This window comes from Apteryx rowi, unplaced genomic scaffold (assembly GCF_003343035.1).
Source record: "Apteryx rowi isolate R43461 unplaced genomic scaffold, aptRow1 scaffold_49, whole genome shotgun sequence".
NCBI classification, from domain to species: domain Eukaryota; kingdom Metazoa; phylum Chordata; class Aves; order Apterygiformes; family Apterygidae; genus Apteryx; species Apteryx rowi.
In genome coordinates, this window is record NW_020450749.1 from 572,487 (window position 1) to 600,144 (window position 27,658).

The following is a 27,658-nucleotide window of genomic DNA, read 5'->3' on the forward strand; positions in this document are numbered from 1 at the left end:
TGCAACTGGGAGTTTCCATGAAAAAAGAAATAGCAATGTGATATTTTTCACAAAACTGAAAGAAAACTCAGCTCTTGAGTGTATCAGCTCCTGAACCTTCCTCTAACCCTCAAAAAGGGTCAGGATTGAGGCAGATGGCTTTTCCTATAATTAAACTGTCAGTAGTTCTGGGATATCTGGCTTCAAAGAGAAACACCAGCCTCTACCATGCTGTTACCATGGCAAGAACTACAGAGAGTTCAAAACAAAACAAAATATCCCACAGTCCTGAAGAGTCAGAAAACGAAATGGATAAAAGTCAAGGTAGCAGAAAACGCATTTCCCCACAGCTTCTCACCCATAGAAAGTTAAGTGACTTGTCCAAAGTCACATAGAAATACTTTAATCAGGAACCAACCCAGGTCTTCCCTGAGCTATATACTGCTCCACAAGCACTTCCTCCTTTTTGCTTTGCCTGCAATCATTTTAAAACACTTTTCACATATTACCTATAGCTCCCACTTTAGCTTCTTAATTGCAAAGTAAGCTCCAGGCATGTTAAATTCCTCTGGAGAACTGAGTCAGACTTGCACTTCAGGACAATCATGGAAAAGTTATTGTGTACAAATGATACCCACTCAGTCTCCCGACTAATTCTGAAGCAGACTGCCCAATGACATAAAGGAGTTTTCAGGCTGCGCAGGCTACAGTCTTGGGGTTAAAGACTTGCTGCAAAGCAATATGGATAAGAACAGGGGAAAAAAAAAGGAGAAAGGAGGACAGGGGAGGAGAAAAAGGTAGCTTCTGACAGCTTAGTGAGCCTTTTTTTTTTTTTGCTGATGACTGTTAAAAAAGATGACTGTTTGGATGGATGTAGACTTTGAGAGCTAGATATCTGCTAAACAGCCATTAAAATCATATATCACACTCTTCCAGTCTTCTGAAAATAATCAAGTCATAACTAAGCCTGGCTTGGATACGAGCTAGTGATGTATTCAGTACAGTTCAGTCATGTTGTGTCTGAAACAAATACTTTCCGCAGCAAGCAGGTTGAAATCAATTACTTACTTTTGTGTTTAGAAGGAGGGGCAGGGTGCACTTCTGCAGTTACAGTTTTTAGAGATTTGGGAGGCTTTTTAGGCCCCCAGTCTTCTTCCCACTCCTTCTTAAATTTCTCTTCCTCTGCTGTTATCCTATAGTGGAAAAAAAAAAAACACAAAAAAACCCCCGCACCTAAGAATTCTGAGTATGAAAATAACATGATTGATGTAAATTCATTATAATTACTTAATGTTAAGTACATACTTTTTTTTTCCTCTTTAAATAAAGCATCATAACCTGTCCCTTTCCCCAAAAAAATTCTTTTTGTCAATTTAAATGTCGTTTTATTGACCAACTTAAATATTTTTAATTTATTGGAAATATGTTCAAACTTTAAATGAGCATGCACTTACATATACCTATCTTTGAGATGTGAAAGAAAGCTATTTTAATATCTGTTCACAGTCTCTAGCATTTTAATAGCTATTAAGACAATCCATTAAATAGAGTTTAACCATGTACAATATTCTTATTTTTTATTAAAATAAAGGTTTTTGAGGCAAGTTATAAACACAAACACCTTCACAGATTTTAAGCCCAGAGGGATACACTATAATACTCCAACTGCCAACTTAAAACAAGCCAAAACCCATGCCTCACCTACCAATTTTTAATTTTTTGAACTGTGAAGCACCCATTAGAAAAATATCCAGCTGTATTTTTGGCTTCAGCATGTCTTGATCTGGTAGACTGATATATGGTGCCAAAATTTACTAGGTCTCAGATTTATATAATGCTATTTCTATTTGGAATTTCTTCTGCATCTCTAAATTAGCTAAGTTAAATATTAAAATACCCACATGTGGTCAAAGCACTATTAAATCTTCATCTGAGGTTAGGCTGGCATTTAAATTTTGTACCATAGTCAAGAGCAGGACACATTATACAGAATGTGTAGGCTAGTAATACAGAATATTTAGGCTAGTTATTACATTTCACTTTAATAAAAAAAAGTAACTCAAAGTCCACCGAGAGTTAAGGACCTCTGTCATAAGGACCTCACATTTGAAATTTTTTCCTAAAGTGTATGTGGAATACTAATATACAGTGTGTTGACTTTGTAGGAGGAATTCCTGCAGAAAGGATTTTAGAAATGGAGCAAAGGGTCATCCACACAAACTGTTGATACAAGAAAGCATCATATTCTAATGAAACTGCCTGCAACTGCTTACTAAATTGAAGCTTTACAGTATGTAAATTCCTATACTACCATCTTCCTCCCCTCCACCACTGAAGCTAAGACTGATTTACCTAATTGGGGTTGTGTTACGGAAATACTTAACAATTGCCTGAATGGCACTTTGACATTACACAAGGAAGTATAAAGAAGTGCTAGATGCTACAATGAGCGTCCCCAAAGGCAGCCTAATCATGTAAATCTCACTGAGGGAATAAAGATGCTTTTAAGTTCAGAAAGATACTGCAGATATCAAACATTCATTAAGGCAAAGAGACACACAATCTGGATTTTAAGAGCAGAATCATTCCTCACTTGCGATGGTCTGCTTTTATAACATCCTTCCGCTGCTATTGCAGGAATTTCTACAGCATACCACAACAAAGAACAACATGGTATCTATTCCCCAGGAACTGGAAAAGGAAAATGTGTAAGAATTTATCTGCGCACTGCTGCAATGCCCATCCCAGGACTGGCAGAAGGTTTTTGTTTTGGTTTGGGGTTTTTTGTGACAGCTGGGTAATACATTCCCTTTACACCTTACAGACTCAGAGATCCCTGCATATGTTCCATCCACAGGCAGAGAATTTTAGCTAATACAGATACACGAAAAGGAACTTAAGTGAATGAACAAAAATGGAAAACTGTTTAACATGTCAAAGGTGCTAAGCTGAATACTTCAGAGTCGATCTTAGCTCTAAAAAGCTATATCAAAACAGATATTTTGTAATTTCATGCTACCTTTCATGCAATTTCTCCAATGTCATTTAGCAGGGAAATGAATTAATGTGATAACAACAGCACATAACAACTGGTTATTTAAGTTCCAAATGTAAAACAATGCTTAAGTTGCATTTATAGTACTGACCTTAATGCAATATGATCTTTGACAGAATTTGGCTAGTTCCAAGAATCACAGATTTTAAGACCAGAAAAGACTGTGATAATCAAAATCTGATTTTTTGAATCAAATAGGTCGTAGAACTTCCTGCTCTCAATGTAATAGTTGCAAGTTAATTAAATTTCTTTCTTAGAAAAACAAAAGCCTACTTAAAATTTATGATTACAAACTCCTATTCAAGATCCTCACATACTTAAAAATGCAGGCCTTATTTCTAATCTAAATCTGCATAGCTTTGGTCTTCAGAACTTTGATAGACTGAAAAGGCTATTAAATTCTACTCCCTGTATTTTCTTACGTATGGTGAACAAATTACCAGCTTGTTTTGATTTGTTAATCATGTAAGCTAAATGAATGTCATTAAATGCCCAAGTATATTTTCCAACTCTTCAGTCATTCTTCTGTGTCTTCCCTGATCTATCCCCAGCTCTGCATTATTCATTTCTTCATTCTGTTAGAATTAAATGTAGTGGTCCAGTGATGGCAACAGAGTAAGTAAGTTCTGAGACACAGGAGTACCTTATTCTTAAGTTTCTCTATACATTTATAAAGCAGATTTTAAATAAGTGCTCAACTTCCAGTTCACGTTGAGTTTATCATCACCATAATCCTCACGTGCTTCCAGGTGCTGGTTTTCAGGTCAGCCTCCTATCCTGTAAGTCTGATGTACTGATTCATATATATTGGACCCTATATTTAGCTAAATAGAATACCTATGATTTTAATACAAAAAATACGCAGAATGTTTTCAACTAGATCTAAAATGTAAGTGCTTTTTTAGGACACTATATTGCATATGTAGCTTGTTACTTACTGCTCTATTTCTCTGTGATATCTTTCTTCTTCCTCTGCAGCCTTCTGGGAAATCTCCAGTTTTCTTCTATAACAAAAGAAATTAGGACACCATGATAAAAATAATATTTTCTGAGTAAGAGCTTGCACAAAAAGTGTCAGGACACAGTTGATAAAATATGTACAGGAAGTACATATGCACTGAAGAAAATTGAATGATGAGCTTCCACCTCCTTTATAAAAGTTGAAAAGATATCAAGGGTTCAACATACATTCCTTGGAACCCTAAAGACATTCATGACCATCTGGATAACAAGGGCACACCATCTATTTAACTCTAAGTCACACTCTCCTCCTTAGACAGTTCCTTAGCACATTATTGTGAGAGTATGAATTTGTGACTGCCCTGCTAAAGATAACTAAGTACGGGGGAGTGGCATCAAGAAAATACCCGATATTTCATTAAGCCATAGGAGGATGACAGTTGGGGAACAAAATGACCCTTCTATTCAAGACACGCACTTAAATGATTTTGGCTTTGAAAACCCAGAACATCAACACCACCAAGGGATAAGGAAATATGAACAGGCTCCACAACAGCAAAATCAAGTTAATCTCAGTTGAGTATCTCCTCACAGATACCCTAAGCCTCCACACCCTTTCCAAATCCAAGCTAATTTTTTCACTCTCCTAGGCAGAGTCCTTACAATCTCTCTTTTTCTTGCTGCTCTTTGAGGATTTTGTTTGTCTCCAGCGCAATTCGCTTCTGATGCATTAACTCCTGGCGTTCTTGCTCACGGAGACGTGCTTCTCTCTGCCTTTCTTCTTCAGTCATGAACAGCTCCTTTCCCTGCAATCAGAGAGAGCCCCCACCCCCAAAAAATCATGAAAAAGTCTCATGAATGTAGCTCTTTTAGAAAATGATTCCAAACTGATTATTTAATAGTTCATCTGCCCTTTCCTCCCATTACTTTTCCCAAGGAATATTTTCTGTAAGAAAAAAAATAATTTCTGTGAAAGATCAGATCACTTAGTTCAAAAGAGCTATTCCAGTATTTGTGTCCCAAAGTTGCAACGTGCTGAATGCCTCATAAGAGACATGCATCTACTAAATTCAGCAGTAGTTGAGTGGGTTCATGCAAAGACATACTCAGTAAGTCAGCAGGAAGAAGCTCAACAGTCTATATTCTTGAAATCTGACTGAGCAACGCTAGTGAACAGTACATTGAACAAACTCCTCGGGTGAAGTCAACTACCCAGCTATTTTGTTTTTAAATGCTGCCATGCCTGGCTGCCTGTGTAAATGCAGTATCACTCAAGGAAGCTAAAAGCAGGGAGTGTGCATTGCAGAAAGCTGCACAGTCAATGAAAATGTTTATCTAATTTTCATAATGGAAATTAAATTTCCTTGTCAGTTAGTAAGGAAGAATTTTTTGTTTCTCTAAGGCTCAAAGTAGATGGCTCTTGAACAGAAACAGTCAGTGAAGAATGCCTTTGCACTTTGGTCTTTGCTGATGGGAAAACAGGAACAGAGAAGCTATCTCCTTTTGCAATCTCTCCTTCAGTGAGACGTGTACTGGGAAGAAGAGAGGCAGGCAAGGAGGTGAAGTGAAGTAGGGCAGAATAGAAGAGAGTCCTGTATCACACATTCACCATTTTAACATGCAATCTCAGTGCTACACACTGGAGTAAAACCCAAACTTTTCTAATAGTTGGTAATGTAACTGGGAGTTGAAACGAAGTCCTTAGGATATTCACTTCCTGGAGCCTAATAAACTAGTCTGGAACATTTGTTTAAACAATGTTTACGATGCCTTTGGACAGCTGCATCTTTTGTTATTGTAAAAGTCATTTAATTAAACCATGCATTCCTTAATACAGCTACATAGTATACCCTGAGCCCTTAGGAAGTAGCTTAAGTAATTTATTAAATCTTGTTTTCTCCATTTAATTCAGTTGTGTAGCAATTAGTAAATACTAGCTTTGATTAGTCTATGGAACTTGAGTATTCTATTGTATATAACCTTGCATTTTATTATAAGAAAGATTAAAGTACTAAAAACATTAAAACAGTTATTCAAAGCCACGCTGAAGTCAGTGGAAAGATTTAATTAATTTCAGTGTGGCTTTAGATCAGGCCCTAAAGGCATACAGTTCTGCTGTACAGAACAATATAAATGGAAAACTGAAGTTTTTAATGTGTTGATACAGTAAAGAGATCAAATTAACAGTTAAACGAGGAATTAATTTGGAACAAAACTTCAATATAGTAGCTATTTAGGAGGAAAAATTAATTTACTCTAATCCAGTCCACCTTTTATGTTTCAGCAAAAGAAGCCATCTATCAGAACACAAGCTCTCAAATATGAGAAACCATTACTGTAAAATTAATTCCTGATCCTTGTCAAGTGAACAGTTTTGTACTGGCACTCATGAGAGCAAGCCCACAGTCATGATGTTGTTTTATTTGAGAACACTGTGGATAGCTTTCAATTAAATAATCAGAAGCTACTCCAAACCGCCCTGGTTTGATTAGGGTTAGCAGTATAAACATTATAGCAAAACATACAGCTTTACTTCTGATGTATTTATTTTTACTATTTATTTGCCCATATAATAGTTTTCACAACTGTTCTGCTTTTATAAATTTACTACTTACAGCTCCTGCCACGACAGAGATAGTCAAGGTATGACTGCTTTTTAGCACTCTGACAGCCTGCAAATTAAACAAATAAAAAAACAGTTTGAATTTAGTGATAAAAATCTTGTATATACAGGATGACAGATACTGGCTGTCAAAGCTGAAATTTCAAGATCAGTTTAAACTTAAAGGTTGGTAGATATTCAAATCTCCAAATCCCCATGTTCACTACAAAACCCCTTTGGTTAACTGGCACAATATCAGACGCATTTTTGCAGAAGAATTGGATAGATTCTTAAAAAGTGGACTACTACTTATTCATGAAGTCAGAAAGTCTTAATCTTACCTCTTTATGATCCACATTAGAAAAATCCACTCCATTTACCTCTACAATCTGATCACCAACCTAAAGAAATTAATCCAGAATTAGTACAGATGCTAAATTAGTACAGATGCTAAAGGGAATTTAGAGATACACCCTGTAACACGCCTAATACAATAATCATGGATACTGATGGAGTATGAGGGGAATGGACTGTGGAAATTTGCCAGGCTTGTTAGCATTTTTATTGCCTCTTTTTGAGGCAAAATATTGAGCTAGATGGACTACTGGTCTGACCCAGGAGGGCACTTTTTATGTTCTTAAAATTTAGGAAACTTGCTTCATTTAAAGGGTAACCACACAGTATTTCTTTCCTGTGAAAAAAAAATCACATCTAGTGACTTTACACTGATCCAGAACTTTTTAAGAAGTAAATGCCAAATAAGATTGTCTTGTGGTACCTACCTTGGAAAACAGCATACTTACCTCTAAGCCCACCTCTGCTGAAAGAGAACCTGGCTTAACATTGCTGATAAAAATGCCTGGTTTTTGTGTTGGACCACTGGAAATACTGGTGTAAAAACAAACAAAAACAAACAAAAAAGCAAATATTGTTGAAGGATAATTCAGTGTAAGCAAGAGGTCTTTGTTTTCTTGTCATTTGTTTCTGATTCAAGAATCTTTTTGTGGTATCACCATGTTCTGAAACAAGTACTGTTATTTGCCAGTATATACCACAAGGGTTTAGCATGCTACTTGTCTATGCTTTACACCACAGAACTATGATTAAGAGAAAAATATTCAAACTGCTGGTTATGTTCTTAGATGCTGTAACATCTGTTCTTAGATTATGTAATATAATACACTGACCTATACCATTTAAGGGGCTGGGTTGCCAACAGCATTGGAAAGTTTGCATGTAACACAGTGAAGAATTAGTCATTGTTTACAGTTACTCACTGAGCTGTGGTATACTCTATGTATAACATTGCTATTTTGCAGGAGTATTTATTAAAAGCAAAAAGGATGTTGCAACCAGGGGTCAAAATTTGGGGTGAAAGCTAAGCTGAAGCCAAACACAGGAATAATTTCTGTGGATAATATATCCAGCAGGTAATAGAGAACCACCTTTCCATATTTGTAAATAATTTTTTTTTCAATTTAAATCTGCCAAACAATATGAAAGAAGTAGTTATGCTTCAGAAAATATTCTGTGCAGCTGAATCTTGCTAACTTCAGTTATCATATGTCCCTAAATATATAAGAAACCTTACAATATTCCTCCTCCCCCAACCTCTCTATAACTAGCGGCACAGACATGAGTCTTAGAAGCATCTGTTCATGTATCTGAAAGTCTTGCAAATTCAGCCTTAGCTTTAGGAACTATATACAGCTGCATGATGGCTTCTCGGTTCTGAAAAGGATCAAGAAAGGAGTCTAAAGTTCAGGGAGCCAGCTTGACACCGGACAGTGCTGGAACCTACCACATCACAGAGCAGCATTTATAAGTACACAGAACCCATTCCATTACACAACTTGTATTAGGTCACTCTAAGTCTGCTCTTATTTTTAAATTTAATTTTTTTTTGTTTTGTTTTAAGACAGAACTTGGCACACAGATAGTCATATTTTGTTTAATAACACATAACGTATGTCACAAATGTCCTCCTGATCCAGTTTCGAGCTCCGTTGCCCTGACAGCATACCAATGAAGGAAGGGAATGACAGCCCTTGATGTCTCACTTTAATTAGCGAGGTGCTTTGCAAATGACGTTAAGTAAGAATAATCTACCCACCTGCATCCCATGCCTTTTGTACCAATCAAGCTAATGAAGACTTTCTTCTCTTTACTGTCTCTCCCTCCAGATGAAGCAAGACCAGCGACACTGCCCTTTCCTTCCTGTAGGGGGATTAAAAAAGCTGCAGACATTGCCTTGTGTTGAAGTCCTAGCAAGACTGCTATTAAACTTCATGGAGTCAGGAACAAACCCCAATATCGAGGTTAGATCACCGCATCACCCTACTGGAGCTGAATGTGAAGTACTGTCATTTTAGAAGAGGTGTATGACTGAGGTGAAAAACTGAAATTACCTTTCTGTTTGGAGGGAATCACTTAAACAGTCAAACTTTGCCTCCAGGAAAGGGTGAATGAAAATTAGAGAAAGTGACATGGCAAATTAATGAATTAGGTGTACCCTGATAAAAGAGCTCATAAAATACATGATAGTGCTCGCTATTTAACTGAACTTTTCTTTCTGAAACCAAAAGAATGGAAGTCTCTGTCTTCATTGCTGCAACCCACTGAGATCATTGCATTCATACCTGTCATTCCAATCTCCACCAACATCACTAAGATAGGTCAAATAAACTGTTAAAGATTAATATAATAGAACAAATTGCATGGTAAGTTAATAACCTCAAACAAAATAAGGTACCAATTAATGAGGAGAAGATACTCCATTTGTATCATGCACTTTCGACATCTAATGATTCTAGGATTGTTTTGTATCACAAAAGATGTTTCTTCTAGAACACTTCTAACAAGACTTTGTACCATAAAAAAAAAAATACAGTAACTTCTGTGATAAGTTCAGAGGACAAGGTGTTTCAGAACCGTTACATATTTCCCCAGAAGACATCTTAGTAAAATATTGATCCCTTACCCCAGAGTCTGACACAAACTGGTCCACATATTGCCATTTAAGAGGTTCATCTGCTGAACTAGAAGGAAAAAGTGATTAAAAATAATGGTGAGAAAATAAATGTGAATGTATTCAAGAAGCTATTTTGGAATGCAGCCTTCTATTTGGCATCCACAAGTTCATTCAGACAGCATTCACAACAACTGGTACATTTTTGCAGCTATTTAAATAAAACATCAAGTAATCATGCAATTATTTAGACTAGTAAAGCTGGTCAAACATAAAATTGAACAAACCTCAACTGAAACAATTTTGGGAAACTCTATACAAAAAAAATAATAAAAACTTGAACAGTTTATATGATTGTCTATGCAGAGACATGCTTCCCCATCAATAACATTTGTAAGGCATTCCAGTTATATTATAAAGAACCAACTTTTCAACAAAAATTGGAAAAGGACATTAACAGTAATTTGAAATTTTTATAAGCGCTGCTGCTTCTCTAAAGCAATCCTCAAATGTTACATGCACACAGGAGCACTGGAGCTCTCTGTTAAGCTAGGCACATGGATAATGACATTTCCAGGTAACATAAGCTATAATGAAGAAATAGAAATTGGTTCATTTAAGTAGGCATCTGGCATAAAAAGCCAGATTCATCAAACAAGATATCTGCCTGGGTATCACACAAGATGTGAACCATTTTAATCACCTACAGAGCTGATTTACAAGTTTATACTACAAAAGAAACTACAAATTTTCAAAAATACAGAAAAACACCGAGAGGTTATTTGGATATTGAAAAGGCTATGTAAAAATGAATTAATCTGTATTCAAGTTAGATACTAATTTGTAGATACAATTGTTTAACTTACCTTTTGACAGGTATCATGCCAACATCTGAAAAAGAAAAATACTGTGTTAAGTAACACTTTCTACAGATCATTAGCCACCTATTAACAGCAACCTTTAGCGATACAGGTGATTTTTGATGTTACTTACGTCTTACTTTTATGGACACTATCTTCTTTGTGCGGATGAGATTTATCACTTCCTCATGTGTGCAGGAAGAGATGGAATATCCATTTATACGAACTATTTCATCTCCAACCTCAGAAATAAAATGTGGAAGGAAAAAATGTGAATCAATGTAAAAAAATTTCAAAGCAGTGATATGATCTGTCAACAAGTTTGATGCAGAGGTTTGATATGTTGAGCCCTGAACATTTCTGGAATTTCAGGTAAAGCCCAAATGAGAATTATCTGAATTTGTTTGAACTTAATACTCAGCACCAACGGGGTATATTAAGGGCCAGAATAACAATTTTACAGACGTGAGTATTTGGATTCAGATCACTTTGGGGTCATTTTCTTTTATTATACTTTGGTAGCTTAAGTTTGCTTTCACCCTATGTTCATCTGAGATACCTTTTTCATTTTGATCATTAGGAAACTACACTTGATCTGATTAACTCACCTGATTCTGGATTCAGAGCAATAGGATTGTTTTAATGCTCCATTTCAGATGCAACATCTTATTAATTACAGTAGTCTCTTACCAGCATAATGAATGCTTATTCTGGGGCTCAGTAGCCCAAGTCTTCTTGGTTCTTCTACATTAGTTAAGAATTTGCAAGCTATTGATATAACTGACAGCTTTTCAAGTGTTTCACAGCCACAGACCATCCTTCCTCCTCCATTTACTAGGGTCAGGAAGATGGTACTGCCACCCCATTGTGGCCCCTGGGCTGTGGCATTCCTCCTGTAGTATGACATGGAAAAAAAATGGAAAGACTTGAGAGAAAAACAGAAGCAAGCTCCCACCAGATAGAAGGCAATTCAATCACTTACTCCCAAGCTTACACAGGCCTCTGTGTGTGTACAATATATACTTGGGCTGCATGGATGAGAGGGAGCACAGACAGCTACAGAACGAATCAAGAATAAGCACTCTGAATATCAGAGACAAAACTACAGTTATGCCCAAAGCAAATTCAGATGAAGAGACCTTAACTCAAAGTAGCAGGAACTCCCACTTATGCTCCCCACTCCAAAAGGTTGGGTTTGGGTCTCTGCACAGAGAAGCAGGCCCACTTTGATTTCCAAGTCCTTCTTTCAAACCTATCTGCCTTTTGTCTCACAAGTAGGATGTGTAATATACTGAAAATCAACTGGAATTTTCTACACAGGTTTCACCTGTTGTACAGAAAAAGGTGCAGGCTTTCAAGAAACGTGATGACTGTCTTCATACAACTCTCTACTCAGAAAAAGAGAGTTATTACAGGGAACAAACAATATTGTATTCTATGGGAAAACACCCATTGTTAGCATATACCACTTAGCTCAGAACAATTCAGTATTTTTTCCTAAACAAACAACAGAAAAACACATCAAAAACTCATTAAGGAATAAGCAGAAAAAAAAGACAAGCCAACCATCCTCTAGCACCTTTATAAGAAAGTAGTGTACTATGCCAAACAGAAGTAAGATATCTAGACGAAAAAGAACTGTAGAAACAAAGCTATGTGGTGCATCAGTTTATCTCCAAGACTTGTTATCAGATCCTGAAAGGACTGGCTATACACAGGGACTGCATCTGCACCAGTACATTAAGCGTGGAGACCTTTCTCTAGCACTGGAGACAACCGTCATGGGAACAGCCCATATTCTGACCATCAACTCTCATCTTCAAAAGCAGGGTGGCTCCATGTGAACTGTCTGCTAGGAAGAGCCTCTTGCCTCTGTTATCTCCCCAACTGTGCATAGGAATTGATTGGAAGTGCTGGTTGGCATGGATCAAAGCCACCTTGGGGACCACAGGAATTTTTATAAGCAGACAATCAAAGGGCAGTACTCCAAGAATATTCCCTAGCACTGTTCAATTTACCAGTGTAGAAAAGCTGGGTGTTTTTTGTTTTAATTTAAAATCCCATTTAACAGAACACACTTAAGTGCAAATACAACTAATACGTATTTTGTGATAAAATGGCAATATATTACCAGAAAAATTTTATTTCGAAATAATAAAAGGCATCCCTTTCTCTAATTTAAATCCAAGTTAGGAATTAGATCTGATGTGACAACTAGACTAGAAGTCTCCTAGTTTCTCTGAACTCTGCCTAATGATCATCTTAGTTAGTTAGCCTGAGAAGGAATCAGTGATGGAGACTACCTACTTCATTTGAGGCTGTAGTTTATTAGCTGCTCAAGATGATATTGAAGAATGCCAGGGCCTTGGCTAGGGCATTATAAGCAAAGAGTTTTATCTATTGTGAATCACCAGGTGACATGACTGTGCGAAACTACTACTTATTCTCTTTCACTAGGCAATGCAAATTAATCCTCTGCACAGAAGGATACATAAATGATTACCAGGAAATGGCTTTAATAAGAAACCATCAGTGATATCCTGTTATACCACTGTACTTTGATCTCCACCCATGGCTGCACTGCTCTTCAATAGCTTTTCTTACAAGCTACCCAATACTTATTACTGTGAACATGTATTATGCAAAATGGATCAAAATGCCACTCTGATAGTTGACAGAATTTTTCTCATTAACATCAAGAGAACAAGATTATGTTCTTAATCAATGAAACTTCATTTGCCCTCTTGCAAATATTTCTGTTTGGACGTGAAGCTTTCATGGCAGTGTTGTTCCTAGTTAATGATTGCCTAACATCTTCCACCTAAAGATGCAGTTTCAAGCTGCCAAATTTCAGCTATTTAGGCTTAAATATTCACAGAATGGTTGAGGTTGGAAGTGACCTCTGGAGATCATCTAGTCCAGCCCCCCTGCTGGTATCTGCCTCAGGCTGCTTTTAAGTTTCAGCAAAGCTAAAACAATTCCTTCTAAAGAACAAAGTTTGGGTGGAATGCATTATCGCGTTCATTTAAAAAAAGTACATACAGTCACTTTGTTGAGAGGCTCTATGCTTTCAGTTTAAGTTTGGAACAGTTACTTCTACTACTAATTGAGTATTAAAAGCATGTGTTTTTTTTTTTTAAAAACACTCTTAGTGAACTTCTTCATTAATTAAAAACTTTAGGAGGGAGGTTAATCATAACATACGTTTGGTGGAAGTTTGTTAATATAAAGATTCTGGCTATAATAATTATGTTCTGGAGGGATTACTGTTTCATCCAGTTGCTTTGGGACTGCTGGGGCACCAGCCACTGGTACCAAGATCAGTTGTGAACACTTTCAGCTGCTGCTGTGAAAGAGTTGAGAAGTTAACTCTTCTCGAATGCAGTGAGCAAAAGAGTCATGCGGGAAACAAAGGGATGAAAAGCATCACTCGCTCTTAAATGCTAAGTGAGGAAATGCCATTGTGCAAAAAATAGTATCTGCTTACATAATTAAAGACTTGATTGTAGTATTTACACAACAATATAACAATAAATAGTGTCATAAATCTTTAACACAATGTTTGTTAAGACTGTACAGGCAAATGCCACTTAGATGACCCTGCAATTCAAATGTTTTTTAATGTAACATATGAATATTTTTTTCTGGTAAGCCAGATTCTTCCAGTCTCATTAAGACTTTCTAATTTTATTGTTACTGGAAGGTCAGGAGGTAACACTACCAGTCTTACTTATATTGAGAGTGATTTAGTGTGGCCATACAGACTAAACTATGCAATGTGTCCACTGGGAAGTTTTCTATCACACAGATTGATGGGAGTATCTGTGCCTGAAAAAGGGGGGGAGGGGGAAAATCACTCTAGCTCGCTGAGGGCTGCCTACCTTGGACCTTGCTGCCAGTTTCAGGGAGCAGAAGGTTACAACTAGAGGCTTCTTCTCCAGCACTGCACAGCTCAGCACTGAAAGCCTAAGTTTGCATTGCCACATTCATGTGGGAGGAGGAAGCAGAACTAGAAGCAGTGATACCTCAGTGTGGCCTGTGTCTTAGAGACTGTCGCATTAACACAGACTGTGACAGGTCCACCTCTGGGCAAGGGAACAGTAAGACATGCTGTTGACCAGTGTCTCTGTTCTTCTTCATATGTAATAAATATTATCATGCCTTCCTGCTGTGATCTGTTCATGTGAAAAGAAAAATCTTCTCTGTATTTTCTGGGAAGCACCATACCCTCTGTAGTAGTATGCAAAATACTAACATGTCCCTTCTACCAGCATACCTCACGTATTTCAGTCTCCTCTCCATTGCACTTACAAAGATTAACCGACACAACACAGCATCGTAAGACTACAAAAGTGAAAAATGCAATGAAGTGCAGGGAAAGCATGAATCTACTGAAAGAAAAAATTTGCAGAGGCAAAACAGGACTGCTGTCCACTTCCCCAAACCAGTGGGACTGCTCCACCTGCTGGACACCCGAAATCCTCACTCCTGCATGCAATTCTCAGCACTCCTAAGAGCTTAACTCTACTTTTGTTGATGCCGGTCAGATTTTTAATATAATCATCAATAAGAGCAGAGGTAGGTCAGTACTAAGGACTTTTGAAAATAGTCTGTGGTGGAAACACAGAAGCAGATGAAGAAAAAGCACACGGGGTCTGCAGTTTAGTGCTGCACCCCTCACAGTTCTCATTACTAGAGTCACGCTAAAGCTCACAGACACAACTTGTTCCAAATACTCAAAGCCACATCCACCCATTCGTAACAGAGATCTGATAGCTGCGCCACTGTACTACCCTTCCGCCCACAAATACGCAGTCCCTGTCCCAAACCCAAGGGATCATTTAGTCTACAACTGTTATGTTGCCGTCTACACTTTCAGGAAATACATAGTAAATAGTTTGTTTTTATGGTTGGGATTAGCACTGCCGATATGATTGTATTGTAACAAAGCAAAACGGCTCTCAGATAAATCAAACTCTAAGCATAAAGGCTTAACATCCTGTATAAACCATACAGATTCTCAATCCATTCAGGATTCTGCTGGAACCTGTGGTTATTCTAGGAAATGGTAGGAAAGCAAGTGAATCCTGCTTGCCAAAGAAAGGCTGACAGGGTATCTCAGTACTAAAATGTTTGCAAATCTTGCTCCATTCCCATCTCTGGCCTCTCTCTAGATTACTCACTTGCAAAAATACCAGAAGTTTGTGTATAACTATTTAACTCTGAATGTGTATTTTATTTTATTTTTACAACTTATTCTCCACAAGACTAAACCGATTCTTGATGAGAACCAAGTTACATAAGACCAAAAATAGAAAGGTTTAGTTCAAATCCCTCCTTCGCTGTCCTCTTGTGAGCCATGCAGGCTATAACGAACCTGGAGGCCTGGGTTTGCATAAACCCATCTCTTTTAGAGGACAGCTTAACCTACTGTGATTAACTGCAATGCCATGACACTCTGAATCATCCCAGTTTTAAGTCTGCAAATGGCATTGCCACTTCTTAAGTCTTCACACAGCTTTTGCATTAGTAGAACTGATGTTGCTCGGTGGATGTCATTACTTGCCAGAGTAGTTATACCTATTAGTGTATTATCTTCCTAATAAGCACACACTTAAAAAATTATAAATGCATCTAACAACATATTTTATTTTTTCTTCCATATGGGAAATGAATTGCCCTGTACAAAGAATTTTACTGTTCGTCTTTGCTGAGCTTCAGAAATGAAATGGAAAGACAACCTAGCATTCTCCACTCAATCCAGTGACATTTCTGTCACTCATTGATGATGTATGATTGACAGGGGCTGAGAAATATCCTTCCCTAGACTGGAACTACAGGAGACATCATAGGCATGTAACAAATTGCTTCTGATCAGAACACTTCAATTACTCTTTTCTCAAAAAGGAGTCTATATACTTAAGTAATAACTGTTTTAATTGCTGTTACTTTTGTACTAATATCACTGTATACCAGCCTTCTGAATCAAAAGCAGCAAAGAAAAGTCTGCAAGACTGAGAAGAGTACAAGAGTAAAAATTATTTTGATATTGCATAATGTTTCCACTTTCCCTATCTAACAGGGAGCCAAGAGATTTTTAAAAGAGAAGCTGCAAAAATAACTTTTCCTAATTCAAATGCCCATTATCTGTGACTTTTAACATAAGAAATATAATATTTAGTGTTCTCAGGAAATTGAAAGGTTTTAAATAATCACATCACTGTTTCAAGTTTCTCATTTTGTATACTACTTCTACTTTCATCATTCATACCAATCTCAAACACTTTGTATTCAAAAGAATCCCCACAGATACAAGTATCTGAGAAAGCAGGGGCAGGGGTAAGGGGAAGGAAGTGAAGCATATTTCCGCATGAAAGGACTAAATACTTGCCTTTTAGAGAAATTGTAAAAAGAAGGGTCAAAACTACAAGTGCCTCAGTGAAGTTCCATGATTATTCAATCATTTTAATGGGACTTGGAAATTACTTCAAGGAAAAATCATTATGTAAAGTGAATTTAAAAAAAAAAAGGCAGCAGGGTGTAAAACTAATGTTATAATAGAAGATCATTATACCTTTCTCAGACAGCATTTTTCAGCTAGAATATGTGTAGAGATTTAGTTAAATAAAGCAGGTGGATGAAATTTCAGAAGCAGTTGGCTTTACTGGGAGACAGCAATTTAGAACAATGGACTGCCTGTCGATTCTTGTTATTCAGTTGGTTTTAGAAAGCGTCCAGTGCCACCTATTATGAAGGCACTTTAAGCTGATTTTTAACTCCACATTTAAACAAATTGAAGCCAGACAGTTAGATTATCTGCAAAGCACCATCTGTTCAGATTAATACATATAATCTAACCTTAACAAATTCACAGTAAGAGACCCTAGGAGTTTCCCTTTTTGCCCCTACTTTGTCTTCCAAATGCCAGTGAAGTTCTGACTTGCAGTACAATTCATACAAACTGGCACAAAGATCCCGTACAATCCCATTCACTATCAACCACCAACACGGAGCATGACGGCCACAGTTATGGGGAAAAGCTACTAGTGCCTCTTGTGTGCACCCAGAAAAAATGAATATTGACATCCATACAGTAGCACAATACCTCAGTGTAAACTCAGTATCTATCGATTGTGTCAACACATTGCTCTGAGACAAACTGACAGAGCAGCAACACAGCATTAAGATGAATGCACTAGCAAGGCAGTTTAGGAGAGTGGCCATGAAATCCTTTATTGCTCAGCCCCATTAATGCCTTCCAGTATTTTCCGGGGGGGGGGGGGGAGAGGGGGGTTCAAAAGCAATATGAATGACTGATCTCTGTCCTTCTCAGTTCTCTTGCAGTGGAGGAAGGATATAGATGGAATACCTCACAACCCAGGAACATATCTCTTGTCTACGCTCCCCATTCGCACTGTGTGAAATAGTGCATGAGGTACATAAGCTTCCAAACTCTGGGAAGTTGCGGGAACGTCCTTCTCTGAAGTTTCCCCATCTGCAAACCCCATCCTTAGGAGCAGGCTGCTGACACACCCGCACATTTGTGGTCCTATGCCACACTCTCAATTCTAACTAAACAAATATTTTGCATGAGTGCATTTCTTTGAACTTTTGGATTTGTTTCAAGAGCAAGCTTCTAAGAGTGTCCAGGGAGAGGCTCATGTAGCTGGAAGATGGTACTAATCCAATGGTGATTCTTAATTAGAAGATGTGATATATTGGTATGAATGCATAAGCACAAGTGTATGCACACATACCCAGAGGAACATTTATTTCAATTTTAGAAACATCTCAGAGCGAATTATGTAAATATTGAACTCTAATTGTGACTAACTTGTGGAACAGGCACTTTTTGATTTCTAAAATTGGTAAGGGGTTACAACGAAGCACATTTACAGAACACATTAGTTGAATTCAACACCCTACTGAATGGTCCCAGTCTGGCATGTTTTGGACTAATATTAAATATAATCCTTAAACGTCAGCACTTCCAGCAACTGTTCACACTCTACAAATTTAAATTAATCGGAGATATCAGTGCTATTGCTTTCTACCAAGAAACACGCCAATACTTCACTTGATCAGCTACACAGGCGTAGGAAGAGGCAGACGTTTCCCACAGCAATTGGGACACAACACATTAACAAAGATTTTTTTTTTTTTTTTTTTAAGTGTGCATTACAGAAGTACTGACTTAGGAAAAAATGTATTTTTTACATACATTTATTTTGTCAACCTTGTCACAGTTCATGTATCTAGAATTTAATCACTGAAAGAGCAATTGATGCAGCTCAAAGGATACTGGAAAGGGTTAAACTGGGTCATGGCTTTTATGCACTCCCGCAGGATAAACAAAAAAAATAGTCTATACATGGAAGTTTAACTAGACAACTCATTACACAAATGATATCAATGCAAAGTGGAATTAACATTTTTAGTAATTTTGTACTATGTCCTACCTTTAATCAGAATTTGGTAGCTTGAAACATTCTTTCATAGGTAGTTAGAAAAGATCTTTTGTTCCATCTGCTTACACTTAATTGTTCCTACGCATGAAGTATAAACACTTCAGAAAGACCTTTTATCTTCAAAGATTATCATACTCCAAACATGAAAAGAGGTTTATAATTGGTAGGGAGGGGAAAAAAAAAAAAAGAACAATAACTTAATTCGCTATTGGTGTTAATGATAATTACTATGGTATTGACTTACATATTTTTTTGCAAGAGACAATGAGCATGTTAGTGACAGCTATTCATAAACATTAAAGAATACTTCTTATTGGATGCATCCCTAACATCATAGTAAAAAGGCTTTTTTTGCAGCACAGTCACCATGAATATTATTTTCTTACCTGAAGACCAACATTGTCTGCTTGTCCTCCTTTAACTAACTGCGAGATAAAGAGGCCGCAGCTAAATTCCACACCACCTCTCACACTTATTCCAAGTCCTTCAGGGTGCAAACGATCCAATCTCACCTCTTTCAGCTTTCTGCAAAGTTAGAAGACATCTGGCTGTTCAGCAGCATAATACTTTGTTGCAGTAATGCTTCATTTTAGAGTTATGGATTACTTCTCTCTTGGCACATTTAGACTTGGAAAAAAGAGCAAGTTGACTGAAGTTTCAATGGATGTGTTTGCTAAAACCAATAAGTTTTTTGTTTTTTTTTAAACAAGGAAAGACACCTGCTTCTGTTGAAGCTATGGATGCTTCTAGAGGGCTAGAGCTATAAGAAAATATTATTAAATGCAGGAAAAAATGAAAAAAAAGATTGCTTCAACTGGGGAACATTGTTTTTGGACTCCCATACCCTGCTTCTACTAGATTAAACTATATGTCAAACAATTTCAGGTAGATCAAAACTGTACTTCTGGCAATTATAGCAAATGTCAAAAAATTGTGCCCAGCCCTATAGAGGTGACAGGTATTTTGCTCAGAGTTTGTTTGAACAATAAATATTTCTTCGACATTTATTGCTTGTATTTTTCTGAAATTAGCTACATTGTTCTGCATTCCCTTACCGTGATCTTTTGGGTGTAAGCTGATCATACTCCACCTGGTGTTTTAATGGGATAAGTGGGCGGATAGCATCAAACAGAGGCAATCTGCTTGGTTCATTAATCACGAGCTTTAGGTCCCCCACAAGCACTGGGAGATTCATCGATCTACAAAATTACAGTGAGAAAAAAGGCTTAGCTAACCAACATACCAACATAAATTATTATTTAATAACTTGTTCTACATGTGACTTAAACATCTGTGTATCCCTTCAACCTACTAAGGAAGTTATTTATGTAGCTCTTGGTTAAACCAAAGCAAAATAGCCTTTGAAAAACTAAAACTTCTGTAAGCAAATAGGAACAGTAACCACATCCTTTAAAATAACTGAAGTCTCCTATACCTAAGACGACATCTTTAGTTTCATTCTCAGAGTCCCCAAAAGAAGATTTACGGAATTCTTCAGAAATAACTTTCCAGACCAGTTATACCTGTCTACTGTATTTCTATTTCCTTGCTAGTTTGCAATCCTTCCAAGTGAATCTAGGCTACAAATTCCTTCCTCTCTTGAATTCCGGGGACTAATCAATTGCTTCCACACAGTAAGAAATCACATGATACTCAGTAGAGAAAAGACCTATTTTAAGATTTGTTTCAAATCAAAACAAACCAAAATTGAAGGGCCATTAACCAAGTTAACCATCAATAAAATCCACAGAAGTAAAACCATTGTGACCATTTGTTTTCACGAGAGTTATGCTCCTGAGAGCTTGATATTGTCAGCACTGAGATACTCATAGCTCTAGAAAATGGTCTTTGTTGCCCAGCAAGCGTGGAACAGCTCTACATAAGTGGAGCTATTCCTACACAGCATCCGGTTAAGCTTAGTTTACAGTATCTGCTGTTCTCTCTCTTACCATTTAGGTTTTCTGGCATAAAATATATTTGAAGTGTATGTACTGAAAATACAGATCAGGAATGGCTATTACATGAAACTAGAGGTCAAATACTTTGATTTGCAAATGCTATTCACAGTGAGGTGGAAAATAAATGTTAACTCCAATAGCAATTGTGAATATTTTTATCCTTGAAATGCTTTGTAATTAATTAATTTAAAAAAAATAAAAATTGGTCACTAAATCCTCACAGCAATATTCGAAGTTTTACTCAAAAGTTAGTGCAGTTCTGGAAATTGAGGAAAAGTTACTATATGCATTGTTAATTTTGTAACTGCAAGAAGATTTTAAATAATTAAGAGCTACCAACTCAGCCTGCTTCCAAACAACAGGCATTATGAATGGAAAAGCAATTAGACAGACTCGACTGAAATGGAATCAGATATGCAGCTGAATGCACCCAAAATGATAGCTCAGTACAAACACTGCATGGAAACATCTACATTTCACTCAACTGAGATGCTATTAATTAAGATATGAATGGAAACAAGGTCTATCAGAGCCAGTTGTCTGTGATGAGTGGAAAATAGGTTCTCATATTCTTCAAGAAACAATGGATCAGATGCTGATCTCATTTGCAGTGATATAAGTCCTAAGCAACCATGGTTTAAATCAGTTCAGTAAAAGTGCTGGTAATTGGCCTATCACCTTACAATTTTTTTCTTTTCATTATGTCTTCATAAACCGAAGTTGTTAAACATGCTAGACACATTCCCAGCCTATTTTTTTCAGCTTTCAGATAAAACAGTTGAAAATAATTCTTAATCTGAAAAGTTTACAAAAAAAATCTTTAAAAAACAAATTCAGCAAAAGCCTCTGACCAAAATAAATACTCATTCTTTGAAAATATTAATGGATTTGATCAATACTCTCTTCCTTTTTCCTAAGTACAGCTTTATCACCTATATTCTTTTTTTCCCCAATAAAGGTCCACAAAACTGACAAGTCATAAAAGCAAAGTAACTTTAATATTAGCTATAGTAATGCTTCTTTTTTGTCAGCAGGCTACACTGTAAAAATATAAGACTTTGTTAAACAGAATTAGAAATTATTACTTTAACTTTCTAGATGGTATTCAGAAAGAGTACTTAAATAAAATCTTGAATGTTCCTTCTTTAAATTTAAAAACATTGGTGAAATTCAACACAAACGTATATAAAGTTAGATCTTACTGGTGGTACATCCGCAGCACATCATAAAGGTAATCTTTCTCGGCTTCATTGTCAATTAGCAGATTAACCTAAAAATCCAAAGACTTTATTGTAATTTTGTTACTAAATAGCTACAAATACTGAACATAAAAGGCTTTCACAAAATTCCTAAGCCACAGACCAAGGATTTCAACAGGGAAAGACTTGAATTTTTTTATTTTTTATTATTATTATTATCTCAAAATACAAAGCTTATAACAAGACTTTTTAAAATTAATATTGTGGCAATTGAACAAGGCAGCAAATACTTAAGTCACATATTCTGTATGTTAGATTTCCTCTTGGTAGAGCAATACCGTTACAATAATATCCCATTTGCCTTACCTGATAATCACTGTACTGCTGAACAAATGTTTTCAGAAACCTTTTTGGCCATTCATTAATATAGCACATGCTGTCACAGATAAAGACATCACACTGCTATAATTATAATCTATGTCCTGTGGCTCCAAACCACTGATTTCAGCATCTCACTTTGACATTATGCAAGCTTCTACACTACTGTTCCTCTTTGCTCCAGCTCTGAAGTGATAGAACTTGCTAGTTATTCTTTCCTTCCTTAGTAATAGTACATTTACTTAAACCAGTGTCACATTACAATGCCTGCTCTTGGATAATTACAGTAAAATAAATTAAAAAAAAAACAAAACCCAGAAACCTGATATGAGGAGCTCAATTTATATTCAGTGACATCAGTAAGACCCCCGCTGATCTTACTTGTGGTAAGAGTCCATATCACAACAATTTTTACCTTTAGACAAGCTTAATGTTTAGGAAAACAATTTACATCTGACCTAAAGGGTAATATTACTGTGACATGCAGTCTGAAGACCAATTTGCATACTTAAAGAAAGTCCCGTTCTTTCTAGATTTGCACCAGTTTGTATTATATTGTAAACTAAATAAATGCTTCATGTTCTCTTCAACCCTTTCTGCTCTCTGAAGTCAGCCAGACTCCATATATAAGTGATCTTCTATTAATTATATCCCATGGAAAAAAACGCTTTCAAAACAGTTAAAGGCTACAAAAAAAGGAAGAAACACATTTGCATTCATAACTGACTGGTTCACAAATACCACACACAGAAACAATTCAAAGTGATAAATACAAAACTCAATCCAATACTCATTTCTCCCTTCCCCATCAGTAAAAATACTCACAGCATGAATCAGCTTAGGGCCTGTTCTAAGAGACTCAACTTCTCCTGCTAGCTGTGGTTCTGTACAAGCCTACTTATGTGATCTCATGAAGAGCACCAAATATGTCAATGCATTTCCCCTACAGAGAAAAGGCCAAAACCCTCATCTGCTTTCCTTCTGACTGGGAAAGCAACCAGTAACACCACCAAAATTTTTCTCTGATGTGCTAGCTAGTGAACGCATCTCCCACACCCCTCAGTGAACGAAGGTCTGTGTCTAAACTTCAGCCTTTCCTTTCTGCTTGATTACCACACTTCTCTCTCTGAACCAGCAACCTACTCCTTCCTTGAGGGAAGCAACATCCACGTGACTTTACATCTATTCAGAACACTACTGCTGGGAAAGGTCTTCCTACACCTTCTCTCCAATTAGGTCATTCTTCTCCTGCTGCCTCCTATTTCACCAATTACAACTTTATTGTAGCCACCTGCCATCTCTTACCATTTTTCTAAATAATGAACTCCTTGGGACAGCCTTATTGTAGGCATACGCTTTACCTAGGCTCATAAGCAACTTCTAAAAGCTGACTCTACAGAAATCCCAAAAGATCGTGCCCTAACATATTAAGAAAAAATAAATGAGTGGCAACATGATGTAACCTGAACCAGTAAAATATTTTAGTATCTCTCTAGTTCTCCAGAAATGTAACTATGGAGGCATGGGATAGATGATTTCACAGCTTGTAAACCCAGGAGAGTCCATTCTACTCATTTTCATTATATTAAACTTCTGTACAACTTCTGTTGATTTGTGTACCAAGCCCATGGCTTCCGATTGAACTGCACCATCTCTTTTAGAAAGCTATCCAACTCTAATATTAAAAGATTGTAAGTGGTAGAGAATCCACCCCACGTATACTGCATTTCTAACCTGAGCAGGAGGGATTCATCTCACCTATCCTTTTCTATCTGTAGGTTAGACATATAGCTTAAAGCACATGACCATGAGCCCTTCATAGTCAATGGATAAAGGCAGACACTTCCATTTGAAACTTCATCCTAAACATCTTCAGAAGACACTTCATCACATCCTTTCTCCAAGGCTATAGAGGAATCCTGAAGTGACAAGATATGACTAAAATGAACTGAAGTTCTACCCAAAATTAGAGTAGATTATTCCCCTCCAATATGTAAATTATCAATTATTTTACATAGTGGTCTGTTAAATTTAACCTTTTCGTTTCAGAAACATCTTCTGTATGTTGGAGGGCTATAACACACCATTCTTTTTCATAGATACAAAAGTAATTTACATGATGAGTGGATCTAGTACTCAGTGTTACACAAGTACACACACACACACACACACAGAGTAAACTCCTCTGCAAATGTACCAACTATGATAAAGACACATACCTATCTCTTTAAAAGGTTAACGGATGGACCTCTCCTAACCTCTGACTTCAGCATAGTGAATTTTTGAAGCTCCTTTCTAACCTCTCAGTGTTATTCTTTGGATAGTCTGTCTAGACATCATGCTGGAGTAGTACTGTCATTAATATTACATTGGTATTGTAGTAGCAAGCTTAAAATAAAGAAGCATTCAACAGACATTTATCTAAAGCAAAATAGCATCTGAAATTAAAATAGAGACTGCAAGCGATAGAAACCCTCTTGGTTATAAGCGCAGGCCAATCTCAGTGAGTGAGTTATGACGCAGCTCTCCATTATGGGTTTCTTTCACTAGCTGCAGAAGCATCTTGCTATCAGCTATTGTAAAACACAGAGCTGATTGTTGGTCTAATCAAGTATACTAATTTATTTTAATATTTGTGTAATTGTTAAAGGCTTCAGGTTCAAATGTGTTTTTAAGAAAACTGACATAGAGACAGATTCTGTAAGCAAGAATGAATATGTATAAATGCATACATCAATTTACTGTTTCCTCAGTGAGCTTCAACACATACACCATTTAACTTGAAACACAAAACAGTAAACAGTGAACAGCATGACATCTGCTGCCCTTTCTAAAACACAGCACAATCTATCAACTGAAAAATAAATCAGTTCTGAGGAGTCTTGATAAAATGAACATGTGTCCTGATTGTTCAGCATAAGGCATTAGCGCTGTATTTGTAGCCTCTTATATGAAAGGTCAAAGCTCATGTGATCACGCATCTTACAAAATCGTATCTTGTAGCAGATATAGAAATACTATGATAAACAGCTTCATATGCTTCCATTAAGGAGTAATATGTTATTTGGGTAGACACCCAATGGATTTTCTTAATGTAAATGTATTGTATATTCCTTATTTAAGGGATAGTATAGTAGTTGTGCAACTTTCACATAGTTGTTGTGTAATTCTCAATCCTAGAATACATATGAAAAGTTGCTTATGCTCTATTTCTTACTAGATATATCACACCCTGTTTTGTTCATTTAAATTAGTAAGAAATCATCACAAAAATTACATTTACATACAAAAAAAGTCTGCAAGAGATCTATATCAGGTTATTCAGTAGAATAAAAAGTGTGGAAAAAAAAATCTAGAATTCTCCACACCAAAAAGTGCGTATTACAGTGATGCACTACTCTAGCAGCAGCTCTATCTGTCAGCTTTCAAAAATTACTATAAAGCTGTATTTAAACTGCCAGGTCTTTGGAAAACTATTTGAGAAAATGGAAGAACTGGCCAATATACTCATGAATAATTTATCTCTAGGACTGCTGCTTGGTTGATAAAGAGAATTGGTTAAAATTACAAAGAAAACAAAAACAAAACAGAAGTGGCAAATAGTTGACAGGAAACTCAGATCCTGTGGCTGCGTATTTCATCGTTTTGACACAGCTAAAGCAAGTACACAAGATATTAAAATCCTACAGAGGCCACTAAAATCATGCTGAAACAAAGCAATTTAAAGAAAAACACCTGCTCCAATGCTGTCTTACTTAGACAAATCTTTTTCACATAGACATGCATCATATTTACTTTCACCAACGAATGCTGATGACAAAGCTTCCTTGTGTTAGCTGGGTGGGACTAGCATAGTTTATGAATTATAGCAGAGATGAAAAGGAAGAAGGTTTAAGGTTCAAGATGGTAACCACTTGCCCAGACTTTATAGATTTGTTGCACAACCCACTGCTGAGTTATACAATAATAGGTAGCAAGGCAGAAATAACTTGCTAGATACCTGTAGTCATCAGTACACAGTATCCAGGTCCTTAAAGTTTTAGGACTTCATTTTGTATACAGGTGGTTCTTTGCAGCCCCTCTACTTCATTCTAACAATTCTTGAGTTAAGGGTTTTATTACTAGTTCATGTCTAACTGCTATAAAACACAACATTACACTACTGTCTTTTCTGGAACTACCTCAGAAAAGCCCCATTTACTAGCAGGAAAAAAAAAAAGTACTCAAAACTTTAGTCTGAGACAGTCGTAAACTGCAACGGCAAAATATCCCTTAAATGTATACACCTTTTTTTCCACTCATTTCCTTACGAAGGGCTCTTTGAGCTTATTTTGCTCACGCAATTCTGAGCTCTGCCAAGCACTTATACGACTGGGTAAATGACAAAACGACGTGCCAGGCAGACCGAGCCGCTGCATGTATCAGCGCGTTTGCACAGGGCTGCCCATGCACAAACGTGCGTCGCAGGAAAGTCAAGGTGGCTCCGAACGCGCCCGAGGCCCGGCTGCGCAGAGCTGCAGGCGCGACCTCCCTGCTGCAGCAGTGTTTTCTGACACGATTACAGTGGGGCGGCGGGGGGGAGGGGGTCATGTCAAGCCCTGTAAAAAAACCCTCACGCTCTGCGGACCGGTTTTGTCTCTCCTTCCCTTTTCAGAGGCCGGACCCCCCCGCCCCCCGCCTTACCTTGTGCCTGAACTCCCGCGCCACCCGCCGCTCCATGGCGCGCCGCCGCGCGGGGCCCGGGACGCGGAGCAGCGGCGTCCGCAGAGACCGCGCCCCGGCCCGGGCGAGGGAGGCGCGCCGCGACGCCTGCCTGCCTTCCTCCTCCTCCTCCTCTTCCTCCTCCTCCTCCCCCTCCCCCTCCGCGGCGCCTGCTCGAGGCTCAGCCCCCGGCCCCGCCGCAGCAGCCATCTGTCAGCCACGACCGGGAGGCTTTTGCTTGTTTGAGCCCCCAAAAGAGGGCTCCCCCCGCCACCGCGCATTACCTGCGCTTTGAGCTTTGGCGGCGTGCTCGCGGCGCACTGCTTTTCCCTGCGTTACAGTTAGTGCTTCCCCGTGGACATAGCCAAACCTCTCTCGTGTTAAGTATGGATGTCTCTAGCCCTGCTATTTAAGAAAAGCTCAAAGGTGTGGGGCTTAAAGCATGCTAACACCGGGGTGGGGGGGAGGAGGAATTGCTTCAGTGAATTGCTATACTGCAAATAATCTCAATGATTTTATTTTTAGGTAAG

The 27,658-nt window shown here is 37.5% G+C and overlaps 1 protein-coding gene across 1 annotated transcript in view; it reads right to left on the minus strand.

The window, feature by feature from the left end:
- The window catches only part of USH1C (USH1 protein network component harmonin), a 49,004-nt gene extending 21,858 nt beyond the window's left edge, over positions 1 to 27,146 (minus strand). The window contains exons 1-14 of the mRNA XM_026078847.1: positions 27,111 to 27,146; positions 22,053 to 22,120; positions 19,948 to 20,091; positions 19,279 to 19,417; positions 10,558 to 10,666; positions 10,431 to 10,455; positions 9,577 to 9,634; positions 8,710 to 8,804; positions 7,400 to 7,484; positions 6,938 to 6,997; positions 6,610 to 6,666; positions 4,658 to 4,800; positions 3,973 to 4,038; positions 1,048 to 1,172 (exon numbers count right to left, since the gene is read on the minus strand). Of these exons, the coding sequence (XP_025934632.1) occupies positions 1,048 to 1,172; positions 3,973 to 4,038; positions 4,658 to 4,800; positions 6,610 to 6,666; positions 6,938 to 6,997; positions 7,400 to 7,484; positions 8,710 to 8,804; positions 9,577 to 9,634; positions 10,431 to 10,455; positions 10,558 to 10,666; positions 19,279 to 19,417; positions 19,948 to 20,091; positions 22,053 to 22,120; positions 27,111 to 27,146 (1,210 nt within the window). The remainder of the gene's footprint in view (positions 1 to 1,047; positions 1,173 to 3,972; positions 4,039 to 4,657; positions 4,801 to 6,609; positions 6,667 to 6,937; positions 6,998 to 7,399; positions 7,485 to 8,709; positions 8,805 to 9,576; positions 9,635 to 10,430; positions 10,456 to 10,557; positions 10,667 to 19,278; positions 19,418 to 19,947; positions 20,092 to 22,052; positions 22,121 to 27,110) is intronic.
- Between the last annotated feature and the right edge of the window lie 512 nt (positions 27,147 to 27,658).